Source organism: Dromaius novaehollandiae, chromosome 1 (assembly GCF_036370855.1).
Source record: "Dromaius novaehollandiae isolate bDroNov1 chromosome 1, bDroNov1.hap1, whole genome shotgun sequence".
NCBI classification, from domain to species: domain Eukaryota; kingdom Metazoa; phylum Chordata; class Aves; order Casuariiformes; family Dromaiidae; genus Dromaius; species Dromaius novaehollandiae.
The window spans coordinates 88,021,184-88,046,486 of record NC_088098.1 but is presented as its reverse complement, the minus strand read 5'-3'; the positions used below and the strand labels follow the sequence as shown (position 1 = coordinate 88,046,486).

Here is a 25,303-nt window from a genome sequence, read left to right as displayed (position 1 = left end):
AGACATGCCTAACGTCAGGCCAAAACCAGCTTGCCAGGTCCCTGAACTACCTTTAAAACACTAAGAAACACACAAAAACAAACCAAAAAAATACCAAGGAAGCATGCACACAGCAAAAAACAAGTAACAGAAATGCAGTTACTTGACATCTGGTATTGCCTCAAAATTGATTTGGCATGCCTGCCTGTACTACTGTTTAAGCTCCCTAACAGCCATGTAACTGATCACCTAAGTCAATCTATAAAAGTTTAAGGATTACACTTTTTTTTTGAGGAAACTCCCCCACACACTGCTTAGACAATTAAGTAGTAATGAATTTACACAGGTTTATTGGAAAAGAGTTTTATTAAAGAAAAAGAATCAATAAAAGATTAAGCACAGTATATCTAGTATTGCACTATATATTTACCATCACCAAGTTATCTCTGAGATGTTCTGCGTTGCATTTTTAATGGTCTTTTTTCACTTAACGAGGCAGCAGATACAGCTTTCAAAGCTCGAGAAAGTTTTTTAATTTGAGCAAGAGGGCAAAAAAACACCAAGTCTCAAAGACAACTTGTTAACTGAGCCTGTCTGATTTGAGTCACAAACACAAAATTCCTTTATCATGTTCACAGTCATAGCAGTCTGTTCAAATGCAGTAAAAAAAAATGATTTCTATAACCCCATACTCCATAATTGCCCTGAAAGCAAAAAGATCTCACAAGTCATAAAACAAAGCAGCTAGTGATGGGCAATTAAATTTTTCAACCATATACTATTATACTAACACACATACACAAAAAATTATCTTCATATTAACAGGCTCATTTGCGTGAAATAACAGAAGTGATTATTCCTGTGCGCCAAACTAAAAGGTAATTGATTTTTATTTTAAAACAGAGATTTATTTTGATTTTGGTTAAGATTGCAGCACATCCTCTGTGGACTTACAGAACTAGCTGACCCACAATATATTTTCTGTAAGGTCATATTTAAGAAGTGGGCCATCTGAAAAATGATCATCTGCATCACTGGACAGTCATCACCTGTCACAAAAGAGTCATTCTAACATTTCTAATATCCTAGCATGACCTAAAACTTTCTTTGCAAGAGAACAACACAGAATCTTCAAGTATTTAATATAATGAAGATAAGAAATCCTGCACTTTTTAACACAAATTAGGTTAAAAATAAGTTAATTTATTAATGAAGTTAATTTTGTAGTTTCAAGCAACTTTTATTTGGGATTGTAAATGCCCGTGGATACTGAAACCAAATGTACCTCTCGCCTTCCTCGATGACAAATTTGCACTCAACCAATTAACTGGTTGCAGCAACTCAACATTAAGACACAGAATGTGCCAAAAACTCTTCCAGGTAATTGGGGAACAATAATAAAAGCCTAAAATAACAGTAAGTCAAAATTCTACTGAATGCATACTACCTTTGGAAATCCACAACGGAGAGCTGAATAATATTGATGTGTCAGCTGCACCAAGCATCAAACCAAAAACCATAAGGAGAGTTTTAAAGCTCCATGACACTCGCTTTACTTCCCTTGTCCCATTTAAACCTAGCATCACTCCAACTCCAACAGTCCTCAAATTCAACAAACAGCACATTCACAAAAACACTCCTTTGCCTTTGTGCCGTTTTCATAATAGAGAGGAAAGGTAAACCAAGCATAGTTAGGCAGCTTAACAGGTGATCATGTGGAAGTTACAAAAGGATTCTTGCATCTTTTAAGAGGCAGTTTCATCCTGCCTCAGACCAACAGAAATTACAACAATTTAATCATCATCACAGAATTATCATCAGATAGTTTAGGTGGTTTGTCTGCCAAAATGACGTCTTCGTATATCAACAGATGCATTTCCTTTCAAGGGCAACCTTAGCACTGGATTTTCTAGGTTTACAATGCCTTGTTTGGAGATCAGGATGTTTAATTACAGGATGCTTAATTCTAAAACCAGCAAATCACTCATTTATAATCTCAACTTTATGCCCATGTTGTAAGAAGAAAGAGGAAAAAAAAGGATACTTTGTGTGTGTCAAACTCTGCTTAGATTCTCAGACAACATATGAATATACCTGCTGAACCTGACAAGTGGTCTGAACTGCCAAACGAAAATAGCAAAAGAGAAAGTAATTATTGCAGAATGACATGATCATAAGGAAACTTTCAGCAGCTGGTGACTAGCTAAATCTTAACTCTTGGAGCACACTCTTAAAACTCGGTGTATATTTCTCTATATATGCACCCAGAAATGCAGTCCTATTTCTTTCAGTTCTAATGCTTTTAACTTTTGCCACCTCATGACACTGAGCACTGATTATGTTTTTAAAAAGCATTCACTTTAAATACACAATAAGTTTCATTTATTCCTGTATTACATGCATGAACAAACAGAAGTGAACATGTTATGTCCAATCCACTACTACTTCCTACCACTTTTTCATAAACCTTCCTACTACTAGCATGCTTTTTAAATCAATTCTGGTAAAAGGAAACTCAGTGTTCCATCACCTGCCTCAGACTACCTCCACTTCTGCTGCATTTTTCTCATAATGAATTATTACACCTACACAATGTTTAATACAGTTCAGCATGTAATGAGGTAGCATAATATGCAGTATGATTTCTAGTCCTCCTGTTCTGAAGACTTTGATTGCAGCTGTTTATTTAGCAGAGGTTTTCACTCTGTGTTGTTTAAACTTACCTTTGCCATTTTTCCACCCTCTTGAAGATAAGTTAAAACACTGATGTTTCTATAGGGCTAGCATCCTACTGATAGCATTTTGCATCCTGAAAACTCCACATTCATTCTTGCAAATACCATACTTTGTTGACAGACTTAAAAAGCTGTAATAGACTGAGAGTTTATTTTTTTCTTCAGAGTAGAAAAACCTGAAGACTTGCCATGATATCCCCGCCACTTAACTCTGAAATTTACATCAGGATTTTTTTCATTATTATTTTTTAAACAGGACTTCTGTTATTCTTTAATCATTTAGTATAAGGCTAGGCACTTTCATTATCAGTTCAGCTTCCAAACTTGTTCTCTGAAAACAAAAGGGGTCTGGTCCTTCTAACTTGCTGCTCATTCCCTCATTCCAAAACCTCCTGTTTAGACATTTCAACCTCTCACAACATTCCATCAGTTGAGTAATTCTTTTAATGTCTTTTATTTTTCTTAACTGTTACCTTCACTTGCTCATAGCCTATTAGACTCCCAATACCCCTACTCTCATTTGCCTTCTGAAGTATTTAAACAAAACCCTTAAATCTATTTGCTGCCACGCTTAGTTCCTCATGTTTCTAATTTGCATTAGAACTCCTACACCCCTAGTTTGCATCACCTATTTTTTATTTTAACTCCCATATTTTATGCTTTTTCACATAGAGTCTACCTTGATTTTTCTGGAGGGCACATTTTGGCTCCATTAACCTCACATACCTTGCCACAAAGTTGTATTTTCCAACCCAGCAACATTGCCTTTAGAGATACGCCTTCCTTCTCTGTTCTTAAGGATATGAGTTAAGCTTCCCTTTGCCCCTCTAAGACTTGTAAAACACTACAGAAAAATGCCAAAGTCTCATGAAGAAAGAGACAAACAAAACAAAAGATATCAAAACAGAAAAGTCTGCCAGATATAGAAGGACAGTCTAAAATAAAACACATGATTCTGTATGCTTTAGCTGATTCAACAAGGAGGGAAGGAAGACAGAAAAAAAAAAGTGCTGCACTGAAACACTGAAGTTGTAATGCAACTATTAAACAATCCGGTTAAATACACATTTACGCTTAAAAGTTCCAACAAAGAACCTTTCATAAACTGCTACAATATCAGAAATCTGCAGTATTTTTTGTTTTAACACTGTCTTTGGGCAGTGCTGCTGAAATGGACCACTCCCTTCTTCCACCTTTCACACCAGAACGAACTAAATATACAGGACCGCATAAGCAAGTCGTGTCCGCGTACATCCGCACAGAGAGCGTAACATCAGAAAAAACTGCTGGGTGGTACACTGATGGCAAAAAGGAAACATCCTTGTACAGTGTTGGAATTAAGAGGCAGGATGCAATAAAGATGCTGTTTAATAATACAAAAGCCTCAAAGAGGGGGGAAAAAAATCATACTCTCCAGCCCCCAATAACCACTATGTTCTAATGGAAGTGAAGCATCACTGCATCTGTTTGAAAAATTATGAGACAGGATCCCATTTTGAGAAGTGCCTCTACCTTACTTGTCATCTCATGCCTCAAGCTACTCTTCATTTTCCCAGTGCCTATGGGTATGTCTAAAGTGCAATTAACAGGCACAACTGTAGCTCAAGTAGATACAAACTTGCTTTGAACTTGCTAGTTCATATGACAATGCATGTGGTGATGTAGCAGGGAGGGCAGCTTAATAAATCCATAATAAACATATGTACAGATACACTTAAGATTAGTTTGATTCAAATTATTCCTCGCCATAATGTTCAGGCATATACAAAATACCTTTAAAAACAGCTAGCTTCTAGGGATGAAGTTGCAATCCCACCTCTAGATAGCCAATACACATACATAGACTTCATAAGTCTTTTACTGACATTAAACAGTCAGAGCAGAAGACATGCCAGGGAACAAAAAATTCCAAAGAAACAGTAGTTTGAATAAAAAAGGGTAATGAGACTATGAAACACAATCAGTCAGCATCATTTTGGAATTCAGCAAAAACAGAGCCTAATATTTTCACAGCCCGTGATATACCTTTTCAGCTTCGGTGTTCAGCTTTCATTAAACGCCCTCAAGAGGCAAAGTTTAAAATCATCATTGCCTGTAGTCTTGCATGAGGAACACAAATTTGAAAATTATGAATGGCATAGATTTTTGCTGGTTATAAGATCTCCAAAGACACAACAGTTTCCTGTTGTCATCACATTTACAGATAAAGCCCAAACTTTTCACCACAGATAGATAGACAAAGAAAGATAATATTGAAATAGGTCTGGAATAACTTAACGTGAGATTATGTTTGCAAGAAGCAATAGCTCTTATTAGACCGACTGAGATCACTTGGGAAAATAAAACGGCCAAGCTTAGGAGACACACGAGAAAGTTTCTTTTCTTCCCTCCACACTGCCTCTCCTTGCGACCCCTGGCCCGCCAAAGGAAAACACCACAGCCCTTGCAGTTTTTATCAAGGCTGGGGAGGACCATCCGCACTGCACGGAGTTGTGCGACTTTTCACAGCCCTCTCGGGTACCTCGAAAGCCGCGGAGCGAGGCTCCCGCGCCGCTTCGCGCTCCCCCGGGGCAAGCCCGCAGCCCCACGAGCCCCGTCGCGGCTCCCGGGGCGGGAGCAGGCCCCCGCCGGCCGCGGCCCGCCCGGGGCCTACCCTACGCGCGGCCCGGGGCGGGCGGGCGCCGGTCGACCCCTTCCCGCCGCGCCGCTCCCGCCGCCGCTTGTTGCAGGCGCGCGTCGGGCGCCCCCGCCGCGGCCGGCCCCGCCCCCGCCCGCCCGCGCGGGCCGCATCCTTCCTCCCGCGCGCCCGACCGGGCCCCGCTCGCCGTCCGGCTGCCGCTACCCGTTATCCGCCCGACCCGGGGCCGTCCCTCCCGCCCCGGCGCAGCGGACGGCGGCCCTTCCCCTCGTACCTCCTGCCGGCGGCGCGGCCCCGCGCTGTCTCCTCTCGGGCCCAAGGCGCGCGAGCGCCGCTCCCTCCCTCCTTGCCTGCCCGAGCTGGCGCTAGAGGCCCGTGCGCATGCGCCCAGCAAGATGCGTCGCTTCCGGCCTTGCCGCAGAGCCCTCCGGGACGGAGAGCCCTTCCGGCGCACCTGGGAGGCGGAAGGCAGCCCCTCGCGAGACAGTGGCGCCCCCCTCAGGTCGAGCACGGCGACTGAGGGCAGCGGGCCGCGCCCCCGGGAAGACTACAGCTCCCGGCATGAAGCGCGCGCTCCCGCCTCTGGCGCAGCCGCAGATAGGGTACGCCGCTCCCGTCGAGATGCCCGCAGCGCGCGAGCGGGCATGCCGGGAGCTGTAGTGCGGCGGCAGCGCCGACAGAGGCCGCGGAGTTGGGGAGAAGGCGTCGCCGCTGGGTTTGGGGAGGGTCGCCCGGCGGGCGGGGGTTAACTGTCACGGCACCGTGACACGAAAGGGCGGCGTTGACCTGTCTGGGTCCACGGAGTTTAACCTGCTCCGAATCGGTGGTGGCATAAGGGCACTTCATAAAAGGCAGGGTGTGAAAGGGAAAAGTGTCCCAGGGCTCTCGGCAGCCTCGCTCATTAGCTTTCACACGTGAAAAGTGCATTGAACAGCTTCCTGGACAAAACGTATGATAGTAGGACTGAACGCAACAGAGTGGCAGTAATAAATACAGCAGTGGTTAATGGTCTCAGAGCTAGCACAAAAAGCCACAGTAACTGCTAGTCAAGCATAGTATATGTTCTATAGAGAGAGAGTGTGTATATATATATATACACACATATATAAAATATAGGAGTTCTATATAGCATAGCAATTTTACCCACAGAGCTGACATGAGTTAAGAGAATAAAGCAGACTGGCAACAGCTTTCTCCCAAAACATACACATCACAAAATTAACCACAGGTACATGTTTCTTCCAAAGATTTCCCATTTCCCGCACTCTACCAGTAAATACGCCCATACAGCAGCAGGCAACATTGACCAGTATTTGTCAGATAGCTCGAATCAAGCCAGCACAGGTAACAGTGGCAGCAGAGATCTGCAAGTCCTCCTGCTTTTGCTGAGAGTGTGGTTTCAGATGCAGCTGAGCCAATGCAAGGGTGTATTGTGGGGAAAGGGATGAATTCCTGCTCCCTGTCACCTTCACTCTTCTGCTCTCTCTTTCTCCATCTCATGCATTTTCAGGTGTGGTGAACTACGTTAATTCTGCGTGTCTTGTGATACCATGTCCTAAAATGCCACCACAAATGATGCCTCTTGGCAGTACGGCCCTCACCTGCAGTCTCGCGAAACTCAGGGGCTTGTGTTACGTGAGGCTGAGCAGGCAGACAAGCCAGGTGCAGGGCAAGCTCTCTGCCTTGGAGTGATCACCAAGCAACACACAGAACCCGTAAAAGGTGCCACCAGAGTTCAGACTTCCTGGGAACATAGAGATCTAAAAGCAGGCTGACCTCAGGTGTCAGCAAAATTGAGATAGAAGGTAGCTTCATTTCTGACAACAGATGGTTCTAAAGCACTAAATATTTGTGGTAATTCCAGTTAATTCAGCTGGATACTCCTAAACCAATAGAACGGGATTTTGAGAAGTGTGTTATATGAACCACGGTTCATATAAAAGTAAAGCATGCAAGTGATATGTATTTAAACACAGTCCAAAAAGATAATGACAACATTAAAGAGGTTCCACTGAGTCAAAGTTGAAGAATGACCCTGAACTGGGGTTTGTGGAGTGGAGGTGGAAGAGGTGAACGTATCAGTGATAATGTTGTGATTGGGTGAAATACAGGTTTAGACATATTACTGCTGGCCCCTGTTTTCCCCAGTGCAATGGCATGATAGAAAATGATATCATGATAATACATCCCTTTCTAAAAAAGGCCATGGAACCAGACCGTTTACCATATTTAGCACTACTAAATTACAGCTGGCACCAGCAACTCTTGGTTGTCACCTGCTGACATTTTGTTCAACATAAAAATGAAAACACAGTTGCCTGCACTGTTTGAAATCATCGGAGTCACTAGGGACTCGCATAGGGAAAGGGAAAGATAAGGCAAAACAAAAAGCTGGGTGTGAGTTAGGGTGTTCAAGCTGCCGCCACAGCAGTGAAAAGGTGCTCTGTGTTTCCAAGGTGAAGAAAATGAGTCACATACTGCAGCAGGGTCACAAGAGGTGTCTTTGCCACCAAATGCAGTGTAGACAACCACCCACCAGGGAGAGGCAGCAACGTGTCCAGACTCCAGAAGGAAGAAAACAAGGGGTGCTCATCTGCTGCTCTGCCCAGGGAGGTTTCAAACAAGCAGAAACGCTGGAAGGGGAGCGAGCAGTGCCCTGGGCTGGTTAGAAGTAGCGGCCTTTCCCGTGCGCCCTCGCGGAGATCCGGCTGCCAAGGCAAAGGACACGCAGTGTGTGTGCGACACCAGAGTCCACCTCAGGCACTACCTGCATGTCACTGACATTGCAGAGCACCTGTATATGTGCATTCACCATGTATATATCTGAAATTCTTTGCTAGACTCATGTTGACCTTTAAATAAGGTTACTTACCTTTGCTGTTACTGCCACGTTTGGCTGGGGAGGGAGGCACCATGAACTGCACCTCCAAGGCTTTCTCCTGCTTTCTGGCTGGACCCTTTTGCTGTGCCATGCAGTGGCCTGAGTTACAGAGACCCCTCGGTGAGGGCTTGGACACCGCCAGGCTGATTCTGGGACATTTCAGCTGTCTTCCCACACCACCCCTCTCCCAAGCCCCCATCTGCTGTGGATCATACACACATCATCACTATTTGCATCTGTTCCTGCAGTTCATTACAATAGGGAACATAGTGACAATTGGAATAGCAGAAGTCACAAACCGATACAGGCACAAAGAAGGGTCAAGCTGTAAAGAACTGGGAACTGAATCTTCCTCAGAGAGTGGCAGGAAACTTGCAGAGCTCTGGAAAACGTAACCTGCTCCTCTAAGTACCCAGGACAGAGGACACAGTTACTTCTTTCTCTCCATTTTCTCTGCTAAGTCTCACTCCAGTAGTTACAGTGTTAATAAACAGAGTGGAAGAGGCCGCTCTGTAAGCTGACCTACATGGTCACATGCACTGGTTTTATTTTTAACATCCAAAACTACTTGATGTTTCTACTTGGGCTTGCTCTGTGCCCTCCCATTCTGTCCTCTCTTTCTCTGCTTCCAGTTATTCCTTATCCATCTCACTTCAACTCAGCTGAGCAAAACCAAGTGAACAAGTGTTTGGTGCAAACACAGGGACTCTATGATTAAGGTAAGGTTTTGTAAGTGGAGTTGGAGTCTTTACTGATCAAAGCTTATGCAGTGGTTACTCTGTCAACCTATGAAAATCCAGACATGTCTTCAAAATAATCTTAGTGGTTAGGATGAGGTAGAATAATCAGACAGAAGATGTCTTAAATGGTACCCTAAAACAGAGGTAGCTGGTAACTTCTGTGACATGTTACTCTAAAAAAAGAACCTCCATTATTTATTCAATGGATTAGCCATGGTTTGCAATACTGTATTTGTTTTTTTTTAAAAAAACTAAAATGCTGACTATAAAATGGGAACTTCAGTATTAGGACAGACAATAAATCAAAAATTCAGTTGCTGTAATTTTCAAGAAACTGGAGAAAAGTAAAAGGAGGTACACAAGGAGATACACTAGGGGTCAGAGAAGAAGCAGGAGCGATCTTGTAACAAAAATGCTAAGACTTCAAATCCAATGAGTTTTAATGTATTCAGATACAAACTGCGCATTTGTTGTCCAGACTGAATAAAAAGATGATGGACTGAGAATTAGAAGTGTTACGGGCTGTAACATTTAGAGTTATGGCTGCTTAGCAGTTTTTATTCAGGTGTCTTTTCTCTCTTGTTTTTATGAGTTAACCATTAGTTCTGAAATTGGTTGTGCTGGGCATCTGCCTTGGGCTGATTTTTTGTTTGTTTGTTTTGTTTTACTTAAAACCACTCGATTATCTCAAGACGTTTTCAAAGAAGTACGTTAATGATATTGTTACCAGGGAGTAAAATAGAACCTGAGCCTAAAGGAAAAAAACAGTTTGGACTATTAATGTTTTTCTCAAACTGCAACTAAACTCGAACCTGTTATTTTAAAGTGCTTATTGAACTCAAACCAGAACGAAACCCATTTGCCAGTTATTGGTGCAAAGTAAGAGTTTGCTTAATAGTGTATGTCTCTACCAAGGACAGCACAGGGACCCTTCACATGCACTGAGAGCTGCAGAGCAGCTGCGTGTCCCAGCCTGCCTTCTCCCTTTGCCGCCTGGCTTCCACATGACTCCCTGGCATGCCCAGCAGAAGATCCTCCTGCTGTGCTATGAAGCTGTGCTGTGCTGCTCAGCACTGTACTGCAAGCCCAGGGGATTGCTTCAGCACATGGATTTTTTTTTTTCTGCCTTTCTCTAAAGTGAGCTATGACAAAGTTGTTCCAGCTAGGGAGAAACAGGAAACATGACTGATCCCTGCAGCATGTTGCATGGGGTTTCTCCCAGCAGTGCCCTGTGTTAGCCATGCCTCGTTATCCCCAACCCTCCCCTCCTCCTCTAAGAGCACTAGTGCATCTGCCTGGATAGAAATTTCAAAAGCAGGCTCCCATGCCTCCGTATTGCATGTGTGCAGCACAGGTTTGCAGGGGCGGGAGGCCGTGGGTGCCCCAGCCTCTCTTCAGTCTCACAATCCTGCATGCCAGATTTAAGGAGCTGAAGAAGATCTGATGTACCGTTGTGGGAATTTGAGCAGCACATGCAAGAAAAGCCGGGAGCAGAGACTGAAGCCTCTGCATGACTGATGCCCTGTTCTGTGGGCCCACACCTTCTCTTCCATTTTAGAACATATTTTTTCAATGTAAAGCAATTCCAGCCCTTTCAGTAACTCTGAATCAGTGGTTACTGCCATGAAACAGCCTAGCTTCAGTCAGCTGATGCCCAGCTGGAAAATACAGGGAATGGCTCCCTATCTGTCCCAGCCTCATCTCCATATATCTTTGGGCTTATCTGACAGGATGTCTCACTGAAAACCTTTATGCTCTCCATATCTTATTCCAGGGATTTGAGGTTCACCAGAAGGGTTGCCCTGCAGTCGAAGTGCCCCTATAAAATCCACACTGACTCGTGCAAATTCTGTGTCTCTGAGAAACCATGGCTTGCATGCACCCAATAGCAGTTCACTAGAGTTCCTGATGAACATTTCACCTATACCTTTACACTCCCTTTACACCCGCCCTGAGTTGCACCATTCTCGCTGCATGACTCATTTAAAGCTAGGTTAGCAACACGTACACAGGCTCAGTCTGAGTGGCAATTGCAGAGCAGGTGTAGCACAGAGGACAGTGACCTGCTACTCCTAAGGCAAAGTCAAACTGTAGCTGTCCCTGCTGCAGGGCCTGGGCTCAATTAGAAGTCACTATGATGCCAGACGATGGCATTCTTGGATTTGCTTTTTATTTTCAATTCATCGTATCAAACAGCAGGAATTTAGAAAACTTCGTCTCTCCAGAATCATGTCCAAATGCAGTATCATGCGCTGCACAAAGAGAGAATGTCTCTAGGTAAGGAAATATCAATGCTATCCTAGAGAATGTGTTCCTACCCCATCTCTGCCAGTGGTTTTGTGCTGAAGGCATACAACTGCAAGTGAAATATCAGAACCTAAGTATCTCTGTGCTTGGCGTATATTTTTCATCTGAAGTATTATGTTCAATTGTATTTATTTTAATCTTCCTATGCTTTAATGCTCCAGCTGTCAGATAGGAGTAATATCTTTTTACCTCAAGTACACCTCTAGTATTGCAAAGATGAATTCATTATGGCTTGTGAACCACTCAGTTACTAAGATAGTAAATATATTCAAAAAGTCTGTGAGGAAATTAGTAACTATGTATTCACTTCACATTTTAGGTGTTATGCTGAAAACAAAATAAAGGCCACATAATGGGTAATAACAATTAAAAGAAATAGTGAATTCCTGCTATCTGTCCTAAACACTTCAAAATATTCACATTCCTTTAAAATATTTTTTCTGTTGTAACATCATATATAACTTTAAAATTCTTAGCTCCAAACTTTCCTGAGAGTTTTACAAGCTGCTTATGGCATTGTAAGTCTTTGAAAGATTGTTTTATGTTCATTTGCAATCGCATCTCATAGGCACTCTGTAAACTAATTATCAGAGGTTTCTGGTGGTCCTTTTTGATGGTTCCTTAAAATAGGAGTCATCCCTTGATTCTCTAAGAACAACTCAGATGTGACATATTATCTTAGGATGTCGTATTATGAGTCCTCTACATATAGCAAATAATATACAGGAAAGCAATTGTATTGTTTTGGCTCATTGAATACAACTGAATTAAATATATATTTCCTGAAAATAAAAGATATTTAATTTATAAACCATAAATTATTGTCACTGAACAGATCTGCAGTTAGAATAGCAGCTGTATATTTTTAAACCTTACTTGATTTGCTGTCATTGCAGTCTAAAAATAAAGATTTACCAAAGTGGACAGAATGTGGACTGTAATTTACATCCTTTCATTCCACCGTAGCTTGAACTTGATTCAAATAAGCATTTCTATTTTGATTTTTTTTTAACCCAGCTCTTAGGCGATATTGTAAGTTGCAGGGAAGCAAGGAGTATGTAGAAAAGTTTCATTACCTGACGTATGTGTCTCATCTGCCTCTGAATTTTATGCATCAAACTTACCGAGGCAAGAATTTGTGAATTGTCAGTGTTTTGAAAGTTGATTGTAACTTGTGCATTGACAATAATATCATCAACTAAAATGCAGAGCTAACTAAATCATCAGTTAAAATACAGAGCTCCTGATTACCAGTATGTCAGAATATGAGAAGCATTTAAAACACCTGGCAGATAATGATATATATCAGAAAAATTCTCTCTCCTTTCTTTCTGTCTGACAGAACAGCATATACAATTTAAAGATGAGGTAAACTAAACTAAAAATGGCAGGTCTGAATAATCGTGAAGATTGATTCTGGATCTGAATGCTCTGGTATGGTAACTTCTCATAAGAAAAAATACATATTTTCTTTTTATACAAGTGATTCTGATGTGGTTAGTTCCAGCATATAACAGTGTATATATGAAAGCAGGCTCAGAAACTTTGCAAGCAGGTCTTTCTGTGGTTGTAGAGATCCATAAGTCCTGTGCCTTAGGATATACTTTTATTTATCAATTATTTCTCTCTGAGAGTTAGTTTGGCAGTGGAAAGTATTGTTCATACATTCATGTTTTTATTGCAGCATAATGTACCCAGCCTTCCTCTGACCTTATGCAAGTCATAGCTGGGACTATTTTTAGAAATTATATTTGCAGCAGAATGCTACAAGGATGAAAGTAGCAAGGATGCTGCCAACAAGAAATATATCCATCTGTGTTTCTCATTTCTCTGAGCTGCAGAGAAGGAGATGTAACTGAACAGCCTGAAGAGGGACGGATACCATCCTAAAGTGTATGTATTTAGGGGCTGGATCTGGCTGGGGCCATCTCGGCCAGCATCGTGGTGTCACTCCTGTGCAGAACCCAGTGCAGAAACCAGAACAAGGCAGGGAATGCTATAATAGATAGTTATGAAATATTACTTTTCTGCATTGCTCTCTTGAGCTTATCCCACGTGTGCAAAGAAATGCCAAAGTACCCAAGCTTACACTTCAGAGTGGAAGTTTGTCCCTGAGTGAAGGGATCACAAAGGACTTGTTCCTCTACTGTGCAGGACGGAGGGGTGATGTGGCTGATTCAGTAAGAGGTGTGAACAGGTATTGGTCAGCGCTGGCAGTTGCAACAGATGAAATGAAGATGTGTTGAGCAATCAATGCACATCAAATTCAAACTAAATGTGCAGTCTTTCATGACTGCAGGGACCAATATGAAGTGCTTTTCTCAGACTTCTTTCCTTCTCCTGCATTGTTCCTGACTTCCATGGCCTAGGTGTGAAAGTGTGAAAGATGAGCTGTTGAAACAGTACCTTCAAGAAAGAGAGGGGAAGGACTATCACATAGCATTTCTTCTCCTCGAGCCTGAGCCTGCTTCCTCTGCAGCACAGCTCTCCTCAGGGTTAAGTCACTTAAGCCTGGGGATTCAAAAGCACTCACATCTAGGTAAATACCACCACTGCACTTTCTTTAACCTTGAAAAAAGGAAAATCTAAATTATTTTACTAATAAGGTGTATTTTTTCCCAGAGCCAAACAAGAGTCCAATGGAGCTATGGTAGGTCCTACCACACAGAAAGTGTGGTGGTAGACTTGTCAAGAATCCTCTTCCCATTTTGACTGAATAAAAGTTCCCCCAGTCTTGTTTCTTACAAGAAATGACAGAAAAAAATGTCCTGGGTCCTGTTTGGAAACACAACTACAGTTTATTCTTATCATTAATGTTCTCCCTCCCACAAAGATTTGCACCAGGCTGAACCAGCCGGGAAAGCAGCCTGGCCTTTACAGCAAAGAGCAAAGAATCAGAAGTATGGAGCCTTCCACATACAGCAGCTATTTTTTGGGGCCAAGTTAGTGTTGTCAGTTGGTGCTCCAAGGAAGTAGCACAAGGACTGGGCAGCCTCTAATTCTCTAATCCTACCTTTGTGCATGCTGGCAGTATACAAGGGGAAAGGACCACAAAATGTCCCAGCACCTCTTAGGCTGGCTGTTGGAGACAGGTTGCTTGGCTGTGTGGACCACTGGTTTAACCTAAAATGTCATTTCTTTGCTCTTACATCCTTATGGCAATGGAAGACGTGCCTCATGTTAATCACCATCTCCATTTACTTGCCATCCATCTCCATGCCTCGTTTTTCCCATTTTTAGGAAGGAGTAACAGCTGTTGCCTGAAAATATTGCAAGGGTAGAGATATTATGAGCAAGGGGGCATTGAGGACTTGTGAAAACAGGCTGTATAATTAGCTCATTTAAGCCATTTAATTGACATCCTGGAAACGAAGTAAAAACACAATAATGAAACCAAAGCACGTAAGTAGTTCATTCGCACAAAAAGCTAGTCATCCGCTAGTGATAATATTTTATAAAAGGAACTTCGTACATCACTCTTGTACTTCTGCTGTTTTGTTGTTGGACCTCAGGAACATTATATGTCCTTTTTATATTACAGCTTTTTAAAGAGAAGATTGGAAAAATTTGTATATATTTTGAAACCACAGAAATACAGAATTGTGAGAACTGAAATGCAGTCTTCCTTAAGAAAACATGTAGCGGGCTGAAATTTCTGAAACATTTGTCTTGGCATCCTCAACTACTTCTGTTAATCCAGTCTGTCAGTTGCAAAATGTTAAATTAATGGAGCTGCCTGATGGCAGCTGAATTTAGGAAACAGACACTAGGCTGGTATTGTTTATTTCTGTTCTTGTTGCCTGGGACCTGTTTCCCTATTTTCTGGCCCCCTATGGTATCACTTGAAGAAAACATCTTCGAAAACTGGATATAAAATATGATCAAGTCACGATCGCCTATTCCATTTCAGGTAGTGTTTCATGCTGACTTTTCAGAAGTACATAGAATGAACCAAAAACCAGAGCAGTGATGACCTGTTTGTGGGATCATGCTCTGAAATAGATAAGAGAAATGATCCAGGTTAAAAAATATCCAGAGGGGGGGAAAAAAAGATTCTTTCTCAAAGAGGCATCCTGTAAAAAGCATGCTCAGAGCTGACCTCTCCTGTACTATCACAGGAAGGGGAAAACTCTGCTGAGGTTAGATATTTGTTGTTCCTCTTCTGCTCTCACTGCACACTGCGGTGCTGAACGGAGCATGGCATAAACCATACTTGCCCTCTTCCCCTCCTTCGTATCTACTTGACACTCACTGGAGGCAGCAAGGGGAAGAAAGGCGACCACCAAATGGGAATTTCGGTTTGTTAAAAAAAAAAAAAAAAAGGAAAAGAAAATAGATTTTACTGGCTGAGTACAACCTTGATATAAGCCTCCACTGTGCTCTGGAGCTCCTCTCCAAAATGCAGACTAAGGCATCACCTCATTCAGAGTTTTGGCTCCTGCAAGTGAATACAACAGAGAAACCAGCCTGAAGGAAAGTCCCCAGAAGTCTCTGTTCCGTGGCATGAGGCATCATTTAGGAACATATAGGTAAATCAGGAAAGTATAGCAAGGAAGACCAGGCAAATCAGCCTTAATGCAGGCTGTTTAGCACATTGGGAAATGTGGTCTTGAAAACATTCCTCATTTTTAGTCTTTGGTACTGTAGAAGAAAGGAAGGTTCATTTGTGAAACATTCAGGTCAATATGGGTGTGGGGGCATGACAACACTTGTAGGCCAAATGACTAGCTAATTTTTCTAGGGAGGAGGAAAAAAATGTCATCTTTCCTTCTCAAATAATACTGAGGAAATGGGGAACTCTTCTGTGCCCACATAATTTCTTTTGCAGTCTTGATTTCAGCAGTTTGGAATAGACTGAATCAGCACAAATATAGGGACAGAAATCTGCTCACTCTCTCAAACCTTTGCTGCCTCTGCTGGGCTAACAACTAAAGACCTCTAAGACCCTATCTATATCCCTGCTACTGTCAGGCCACTTTGTGATACAGGGATCACTGCTGATATGTAACTGGAAGTTGTTTGCCCACAGTCTTATTCCCTCTAGAACTGCATGTGAACACCCACCATGTTGGAATCAAACACAGGCAACCTGGCCACCATTCTTGCTCCTCCAGACAATAATGCTTTTCTTCTTGTCTTTGCTGCATGCAGCACCGGGTTCAGAAGACTCCCCCAGGGCAGCACAAGCACTGTGAGAGGTGTTTCAGCCGGCACTGCCGTGCACCGATTGAGCCCTCCATCTCCTGCATGGTGATCAGCTGCCACCTTCACTGCGGGGCCACCTTTCACATGTGCAAGGAGGAGGAGCACCAATTGCTCTGTCCCTTAGAGCAGGTCTCCTGCCTCAACTCGGCCTACGGCTGTCCTTTCTCCATGGCCCGCTTTAAGCTGGCGAAGCACCTTCAGGTCTGTCCAGCCAGTGTTGTTTGCTGCTCGATGGAGTGGAATCGCTGGCCAAATGTAGATTCAGACACAACCCTCCATGAGAACATTATGAAGGAAACCTTGAATGAAGACTGTCTCGACACAGCCTTGGCCCTCAGAGACCAGAAGATACTTTTCAGGACTTTGAAAATGGCTGAATTGTTTCCAGAATGGAGAGAAAAGTATGAAGTGGAAGAGCTAATGGATGAAGCCACAGGGGAGGAAGAAGGTGCTGTGGGAGGATTAACCTGTGGTTCCCAAGAAGGTGATGACCAATCATCTGAGCTCAGCCAACATGAGCGTGAACAACTGGCAAAGGACAAGGAAGGAATGGATCTGGGGGGTTACAAAACCTGGGAGAACATTTTCAGCAAAGAGCTCTTGGCTTGCAAGGTAACAGACTCAGCAGTTAGTGCAGGAAAAAAGATGGAGGAGGCTTCCAAGAAAACAGCATCAGCCCCTTGCGCTGATACCTCTGCAGAGAAGGCAAAGGAGGTGCCTGATGCAGAAGAAGCAAAAGACCAAAAGACTGAACAGGTGTCACCAAATACAGAAATGACAGGACTGGCTCCCTGGCAAGAAGGAGTCCTGGAGAGGTTGAAGAAAGAAGTTGGTGTAGCTGATTACAATATGTATCTGGTACATCATGGAGGAATGCTCATTCGCTTTGGCCAGCTAGCTGCTTGCACTCCCAAAGAAAAAGACTTTGTGTATGGGAATTTGGAAGCTCAGGAGGTAAAGACTGTCTATACCTTCAAGGTGCCAGTTAGCTACTGTGGCAAAAGAGCACGACTAGGAGATGCCCTGGGACACAAGATGCCAACCTCAGACAAGTTGGTGGATACCTCAGAATTGGGAATAAGCCTAGAACAACTACCTAAAGCAAATATAATTAAAACCACACTGTTGTGTGCACTGGAAAAAGAACTGAAAGGCCATGAGATCTCTGAAGCAAGGGGTATTGATGGACTTTTTATGGATTTTGCAACACAGACATACAACTTTCAGGTGGAACCCTTCTCCTCCAATGCTGTTCTAGCAGATATTGTGGATGAAAAAAGCCCACCCGAACTCCATGTGGAGCTCTACACAGAATGTGTAACAAGGAGACACAACAAAAGCAGTTCAGCTTTCACATTCACGTGCAGTCACTTCTTCAGGAGGGATGAGTTCCCATCACATTTCAAGAATGTGCATGCTGATATCCAGTCATGTCTGGATGGATGGTTCCAGCATCGTTGTCCACTGGCCTACTTGGGATGCACTTACGTTCAAAGCCACTTCCGCCCCACTGGACATAAGGCCAAGGTTATATACAGTCAGCCTCTCAAGACATTTGCTATTAAACCAGAGGTTGACACCGTCCTTGCTGAATCAGGGACGTGCAACTCCTCAGTAGCTAATCGAGGGAGAAATAAAGACTCACTGAGTAGCCTGCCAGTAGAAGTGCTCAAGTACATTGCTGGGTTCCTGGACAGTTTCAGCTTATCTCAGCTATCGCAAGTGTCAGTGCTGATGAGGGACATCTGTGCCACTCTTCTTCAAGAGAGAGGAATGGTCCTACTGGTCTGGGAGAAAAAAAGATATTCCTACGGAGGTACTTCATGGAAAGCTCGCAGAAAGGCAAGTGACTGGTATTGGGAAAAGGATAGCCAGGGGTTCTCTCCAGAAAAAACACAAGCATAGCAAGTGATGCTGCATGTAAGCACACAGACATGCAGAAGGATCATGAGGTCGTAAATCGCAGCACTGTATGTCTGGGGAGGATGCAGGGATGTAAAGTACAGTAAGACTAGCAAAGGTAGGAAGGTATAAATGAGAACCTACTGACCAGCTGCAAGTTCCCACACAGGTTTGGTTTGGGTAACTTGTTCGCATAGACACTACAAATTGAGAATTCCTGATACTTAAAGGTTACACACAGGTTCTTAAAGAACTTGAGGTCTGTCCTTTTTTTTTCCTCTTTACAAGCTGGTCTAGGGTATCTTGAAACTAAAGCACGCTTCAGAACACTAAAAAGTGTAAAGAACAGAGAGATGTGATTGTGAAAGGAGCTCAGGATTCACATCAAACTCCTAGGGTTTTCATGATTAGTAGCTCACAAGATTGTCATAAAAGTCTGCTTTCTTGGGATATGAGCACCTGAGGGAGAAGCATGGAGATAGGAAGCCCTTTCTTGCTAAGCTGGTGGCTTGAAATTGGCCTCCCACTGTTTGTGATGGAAAATTATTTTCTCCATTGGCTGTCTGGGTAGTCTGAATGAAATATGTGAACACAGCTCAGTTTAAATCCAGCTGAAACAACAGTTACTGCAGTTTTTTGCTAGCTGATAGCCTTGCAGTTACTCTTACATAAAACAGGAGAGGGAATATCAGAGACTCCTGCATGAGCAAGCCCACAGGAAACAGATCTATGGACAAATAATTTAGAGAGATCCAAAAAAGACTCGCAAAAATTATCTAATGACCTGGCTTTCAAACAGACAGCTAAAGATCTCCACTTATTGATATTACCAAATGGAAACTTAGCAATTCATGAAAAGTACTCGCTATTAAGAGAAAATACAAAGTGTGGTGAGTTCTAAATCTAGTGTAACAAGAACCAATGGCTGCAAGTTGAATTAGCCAAATCCAAAACAGAAATTAGCCATTGAAATGGTTTACTGCAGTATGTGGCTTCCTTCAGTAGAAGGAAAAAAATCCAGCTGAGCAATCAAATAGCAATTACCTCCAGTTAGTGTAGCATAATTTCAAACCAGTGACCTTCCCTTTAAAGAATATCCAGCCCTTTAATGTTAGCTGTCTGGCTGTCTGTTTTGACCACACATGAATCTGTTTCCCATGCACAGACTCTGCTTGAAAACACTCCATTTGTAATTAAACTGAACTTCTTGATTGTTGGGTATAATAGCTTTGATTACATAGGACTCAGACAGGTGCAGGTAATTCTGAACTGTAACACACCCACCTATTGTCCTTCTTCAACAAGAAAGTACATTTTTAGGGAAAAGAAATCGAATATGACTTCAAAAATTGATTTAATGGCATATAGCAAATATTAAAGTGATTTAACCACACTCTTATCACAAATACATGCTATCACTGCAAACAAAAATTGCACATTTTAACTGCACCATTCCTATTTTTCACAAGATTGGATTTCTTCTGGGCATAACCTTAACCCCCGAATTTTCTAGGCTTGTTAGGGGGTGGTTACTTCCAAGTTACTGATATGTGCTTTCAACTATAAGGCGATCTTTATTTACTCCTTTTTTTGAGAGAGAGAGAGAGATTATACAAGCATGCTCTAATTACTCTGCTTTATAACTGCCTTGGATGCATCTAATCTCAATTTTTGCACACTATACATGTGTGATGTAGTTTTCTGTAGATATGCAGTGGTCAGGTGTCCTGGATTTCCTAATGTACAGCACTGGATTAGCACCAAAAACTGTAGAAGTATACTTTCCCCTTAAAAATAGCAGTTGATGACAAAAGCAGCAAAACCAGCAAGTACAAGGTACCTAACAATACAGACCACATTTTTATTTGTTATACCAGCCCTGCATGATCAGAATTGCACTAGTCTGTCCAGTACAAGTAGTGTACATTCATTATAAGCCTACTGAGGTTTTTAAAATCCTATTATATTTGTTAACATTCCAGTTTTCTCTCCCCAATTTCTCTTCCCTCCCTCCCTCCCTTCCCCACATATTAGATCTGGCAGTTCAGCAGCCTGTTCTCCACAGTTAACAAATGGCAGTTCAATGATGCCATGAGCATGTCTGAACACCTGAAGAATTGTCCTTTCTACGACGTGGAGCACAAGAAGGACCCCGTGCTGCTGACGAGCATGTGTGAACCTCAAGAGCAGATTCAAAAGACCTTGGTCTCTACTTTCAAGCGCAGGTTCTGAATGACCTGCATCCCTTTCCCCATGTTACTTTCAAGGTCATTTGAAAGAAGATTTGGAAATTCAGTTCTAAAGATTGTTGTTTCTAACTCTCCTTTGGAAATACAAAATTGGCTTCCCTCCAGCTATATCTGGAACATCCTGCATCTTTCTCCTGCATTAATTTAATTGTTAAAACAACATCCATAGAGTTCTGGCACACTGCTCACTGATGTCATGTGCTTTTTATTTCTTTTTCTGTTCTTTGCTTAATTGAGAAACCTGGAGAAAGTAATAAGGATATTGTTTGTAAGTAGCATCTTGGCAACCTTGAAGATAGGCCGTTGCTCCTACACCATGTCCCTGAGAGAAGCAAGAGCAGTTAATATAGGTACATTAATGTAGGTACAGCTTGACTAGATCTGGACCACCTCTCTGTTGGCTGGAGTTTCGGGGCACACAGACAGGTACCCTCCAGCCTGACAGGCCTAGGAATTGCTAAGGTATTCTGAGATGTGGGCAAAGGGAAAGGAGCCCCCAAAATAAAGTAAATAAATTAGAACTCCAATGAGGACTCAGGAATGCACCGCACAACCACCAGGACCACCAGGAATGCACGGACAACCACCGTACAAAACCATCATTTAGGGCCCTAATTCAGGCAAACACGCCTATTTGTGGGAACATTGTTGGGAACATTAAAACCCAACCAAAGCAAACTCACTCATTCTTAGAAATAACAAAGTTGCAGACAGTTTTAGGGAGTTGGTTTTTTATATTTTTCAATCAATAATTGGCTCTAAATGTTTCATTTAAATATCCACTAAAGCCATCAAAAAATATCGGAAGACACTTTCAGAATGTCTTACCTAATCAGCTTTGCAATGAACAATTTGTCACAGCGAGGTTTTTTTTTCCATAAAAGAAAAAACATTCAGCAACCCATTCAGCATCCCAAGGTACGGATAATGTTTACTACAATTAAAAAGGGGAAAAATGGAAAAAATCAGGAAACACTGAAGATATCAAATGGAGTAGAAAGATTTTTTCTATTCTAACAGAGCAGAAAAGTGGTTAGGACTTGATTGATTTTTTGATAAGTAAATTAAGTTGAAATAAGTTAATTTGAGAGAAAGCAGGAATGCTATGAACAGTGGATATCTCATTCCAATATTTAGACTGATTTCAGACATGCTAGTTAGAAATGCCATAGTTCTGGCTGCAGGTGGGATTCCTCTGAAATGGCTTTAGAGTGATTCAACAGCTGGCAGACTTTGCATACAATCACTTTCTTTCTTAAGCTCATACGCGTGAGCTCAGCACATGTGATTTGGCTTTCACCTCACAGGCATGGGGTACCAGTACTCATGGATCCATGGTGGCCTGGGCCAGGCACTCGCATGGCAGAGCAGGTGCTGGTGCCACTGCTCTCACTACCTGGGCCAGCTGGATTAAACCCAACTCAGGTATATTGAGACATGCTGCACTTGCAGCTCCCCATTTCAGTGTAGATCGAAGATGAAGTGACTACACAAGGAAGAACTAGCTCTTATTGATAAGGGCCATCAGTCATGGTTGCTGATGAACCTGAATCGAGCCCATGGTAACCGAGGGCATGAATTGCGTGGTGCCAGAAACAACCCTGAGTACTGTTTGTCCTCATCTATACTTGCAGCTTAAATGGTCCCTGTGAGATTCTACTGTATAAGAATATTTTTCTCCTCTAGATACATGCTCTCAGGAAAATATCCTTTGATTTGTTGGGGTGCAGATTAGTCCCAGGACTGTCAGCAGGACTAGCAGCAGTTACTGGGTTTTTTCACGGCATTCTGTCGCCTTTCCCTAGAGATCCTTCCTAGGAAGTCTCATAATGCTGTACACATGAGAGTAAATCTGTCTGTACATGAAACCTGTTGAAAACAAGACAGGTAGCAACACAATTTTATGTACAAAAACTTGAGGCAAAATGACACAAGGAATCTGAGCTGGGCCAGGCTGCAGTTAAAGCTGGGTGTTCTGCTCCTTCATCCTGTGTTTTAATCACTGTGCAAAAACAAACTTACTGTTCTATAAAGATGCTTACAAAAACTCAGCTGTCCTCAGAGAATCCACTATGAAGTAGATTGTCCAATATTATCACGCTGTGTTTTATATAGGAAAGTTGATGCATGTGAGACAACACAAACTTTCTAGACTGGCCTTTACATGAGGGTCTCTTTCGCGAAAGATGCTGAGCAGCTGCAAACACATATCCAAAAATCAGGTGCTAGGATCTAAGCTTGGTAATTAAAAATGGAGGCACTCAAGATTATGGACAATTTTAGGAGAAAAAAAGAAGAGCCTTATACATAAAGTCTCAGAGTGAGTCAGTGTTCAAGGCGGGTATAAGAGACCATTAGAAAGTAAATTCAGTTTATGAACTGTCTTCTACTTGATCAGCCACTTAGCTGCTGTAAACTGGTGTAGCTCCACTGAAACTGTTTTTTGTTAGTGGTGAATTGGGCTCATTTTACCTTTAGTATCAGTGTCACTGGCCTTGCTGCTATCCTGGTTCAGGCCTACTTCTGTCAGCTTCAGGGGATTTTCTTCTTGTATCTTCCTTTTTCTAGAGATCTTCTGACTTATGTAGCAGCCTTATAACAGGTGACCTTGCTTTTTCCCTGGGAAGGAGGTGCCAAAGTCAGACTGCAGAGAGGCTGCAGCTTTGGCAAGTGTGGTCATCAAAGGCGTGGGTTAGAGAGGAATGTCTCAACCACTACATCTAGAGACCAACCTGGGTTAAGATGCAACATCTAGGAGACTAGACTTAGATCCTTTTCCCTGGGGTACTACTATAAAATACACTGGAGATATACAGGCTTCTAATTCACCAAGAGAGAAAGAAACAAATTCACCTGGGTAAATATATATGCATACTTTTATAAACCGTAAATTTGGTTAAGTCAACAGGATTCATTTACAGCCTGTACTTCAGCTATACAGTAGAAGCTGAAAATACGCAATGACCTTTAGATTAGTCTGGTTAATCCCACCCTGGAAGAGGGAAGACGGTACAGCAAAGTAGAGATCCCACTTAGAACGGTGAGTACCTACCTCACAGATGCCAGCTGGTAGAAACTTCTTACTTTATCTCTCATTTAACACTAGAGAAGAGTTGTTGGCTGGTATCAGATGCAGTTTAATTAATCAGAGCATGTATGCCAGACTAGCCGGATGTTGATGGTTCTACTCATTAGCAGGAGCTAAAGAGGGAGGATTGGGCTTGAATTTAGCAAGTCTTCAGCCTCCTTGTTCAGGCTTGTAACTAGGCCAGTGGAAAATCAAAATAAATAGGGAAACTTTCCCATTAGAAAGTTAGGCACCTAAATAGGATTTCAGACCCAAAACATTTCTTGAATGTCAGTTTGAGGGATTCAATCAGAAGAAACATGGCATTTGTTACTTTCTAAAACAGCTGTTTTGCTGTGGAGGGACCTGAATTGGGAAAGTGGATCCAATCCAGAAGAGCATAGAGGTTGCTCTCTGTCCACATCTCACACTTCAGACCTTCATGGTTTGGATCCTGTTAGTGCTGCGCACATGTCTTGTGAAGGGCAAGAACAATATTCTGCATGCTCCGGAGACTGACAAATTTTGCAATGTTTCTTCTTGTTGGAAGAATAGGAACTAGAATGATGGCCTCATGGAAATCAGAGAGATCAGAACAGGGCAAAAAAAGCTGAGAACAAGAGAGTAGGAAGACTGGAAACGGGAAAGGTGCGTGGTTTGGATAGAGGAGACCTGACAGAGTAAAGGTGACATGGTGAGAGGCAAGTGGAAAAAGGTAAAAGTGTGTGTGCATGAAGGGAAGTGGGATGTGGAAGAGGTGATGGGACTGGAAATGTGTTCAGAGGAAATAATTCAATTCAACAGAAACTAGAAGGATGGGATAGTAGAGCAGAAACATATTTAGTAGAGTAGAGACATGGAGAGTATAAGAAGGGAAATGGAGAGTTTATTTATTTTGGTTTCTACTGACAAACTAAGATATTTGCATGAGCCTTGTGAACTCAGTGAATAGCAGACTCTGTTCTGAGTTATAAACTTTACCGTGACTCTCGTTCTGTAGTGTGACCTCTGCTCTGGGGTAGACTATTCAGCTAGTATGTTGTTGAAAGACCAGAGCTGAGAGGACTTTGTAAAACAATGAAAAGTCACCAGTTTTGATGTTCCTGCATACTCATTGTTCACTGCCAACAACTAATGTTCTGGAAAATGCTTCTCTTTGAGGAAGTGGCTGGGAATTCCCATGCAGTGTTGTACAGTAACATGGGAGAGATGATATTTCTTAAGGGGCAAAAGGGTCGGTCATATAGCAACAAATATCATAAGTCCAGACCAGAGGAAGAAATTACTCGCCAGGCCTCCAACTTCCAAAACTGAGTGAGCACAGACAAGATAAAGTTTATCTGAACAACGTTATTTTGTAAAGGTCTGTAACTCCTTGTTGCTTTCTTAAGAATAAAAATTATTATGGTTAAACAAATCAAATAAAATACTTGTCTTAGCTTATTTTCGCAGTTTCATCACAATAATGTTTGCTTTACTTTCAAATTGGGTAATTCCTGTACCTTCATATTCCTCACACTCCTTTCCTCTGCTCCACTCATCAGTTTGATTTTTCTGGGTGTAGAATAAGACTACATATCAGTTACAATTATTTTTTCTC

General features: G+C 42.3%; 2 protein-coding genes across 4 annotated transcripts in view; one reads left to right on the top strand and one right to left on the bottom strand.

Moving 5' to 3' along the window:
* Positions 1-5,775, bottom strand: part of KPNA1 (karyopherin subunit alpha 1) — a 53,669-nt gene extending 47,894 nt beyond the window's left edge. The window contains exon 1 of one of the 2 annotated variants that reach the window (XM_026104905.2): positions 5,627-5,775. The gene's annotated coding sequence lies outside the window, so the exon portion shown is untranslated. Of the gene's footprint in view, positions 1-5,235; positions 5,291-5,626 lie in introns of those variants that run through there. The other variant, XM_026104906.2, reaches the window with a different exon arrangement.
* A 2,999-nt stretch (positions 5,776-8,774) lies between these two features.
* FBXO40 (F-box protein 40) lies at positions 8,775-25,146 on the top strand. 2 transcript variants are annotated; one of them, XM_026104894.2, is made up of 3 exons: positions 8,775-8,952; positions 16,432-18,327; positions 20,422-25,146. In XM_026104894.2, the coding sequence occupies exons 1-3, from the start codon at positions 8,944-8,946 to the stop codon at positions 20,617-20,619; spliced, it is 2,103 nt and encodes a 700-aa protein (XP_025960679.1). In that variant the 5' UTR covers positions 8,775-8,943; the 3' UTR covers positions 20,620-25,146. The 2 variants fall into 2 exon arrangements, with proteins under 2 accessions (XP_025960679.1, XP_064361490.1); XM_064505420.1 differs by lacking the exon at positions 8,775-8,952 and adding an exon at positions 11,065-11,250.
* Positions 25,147-25,303: the final 157 nt, after the last annotated feature.

What these genes read in the sequence shown, in the direction of transcription:
- FBXO40 (XM_026104894.2), top strand. An exon ending in CATGGAAAGCTCGCAGAAAG is followed by an intron (nt 18,328 to 20,421) that starts GCAAGTGACTGG and finishes CCCACATATTAG; the next exon opens with ATCTGGCAGTTCAGCAGCCT.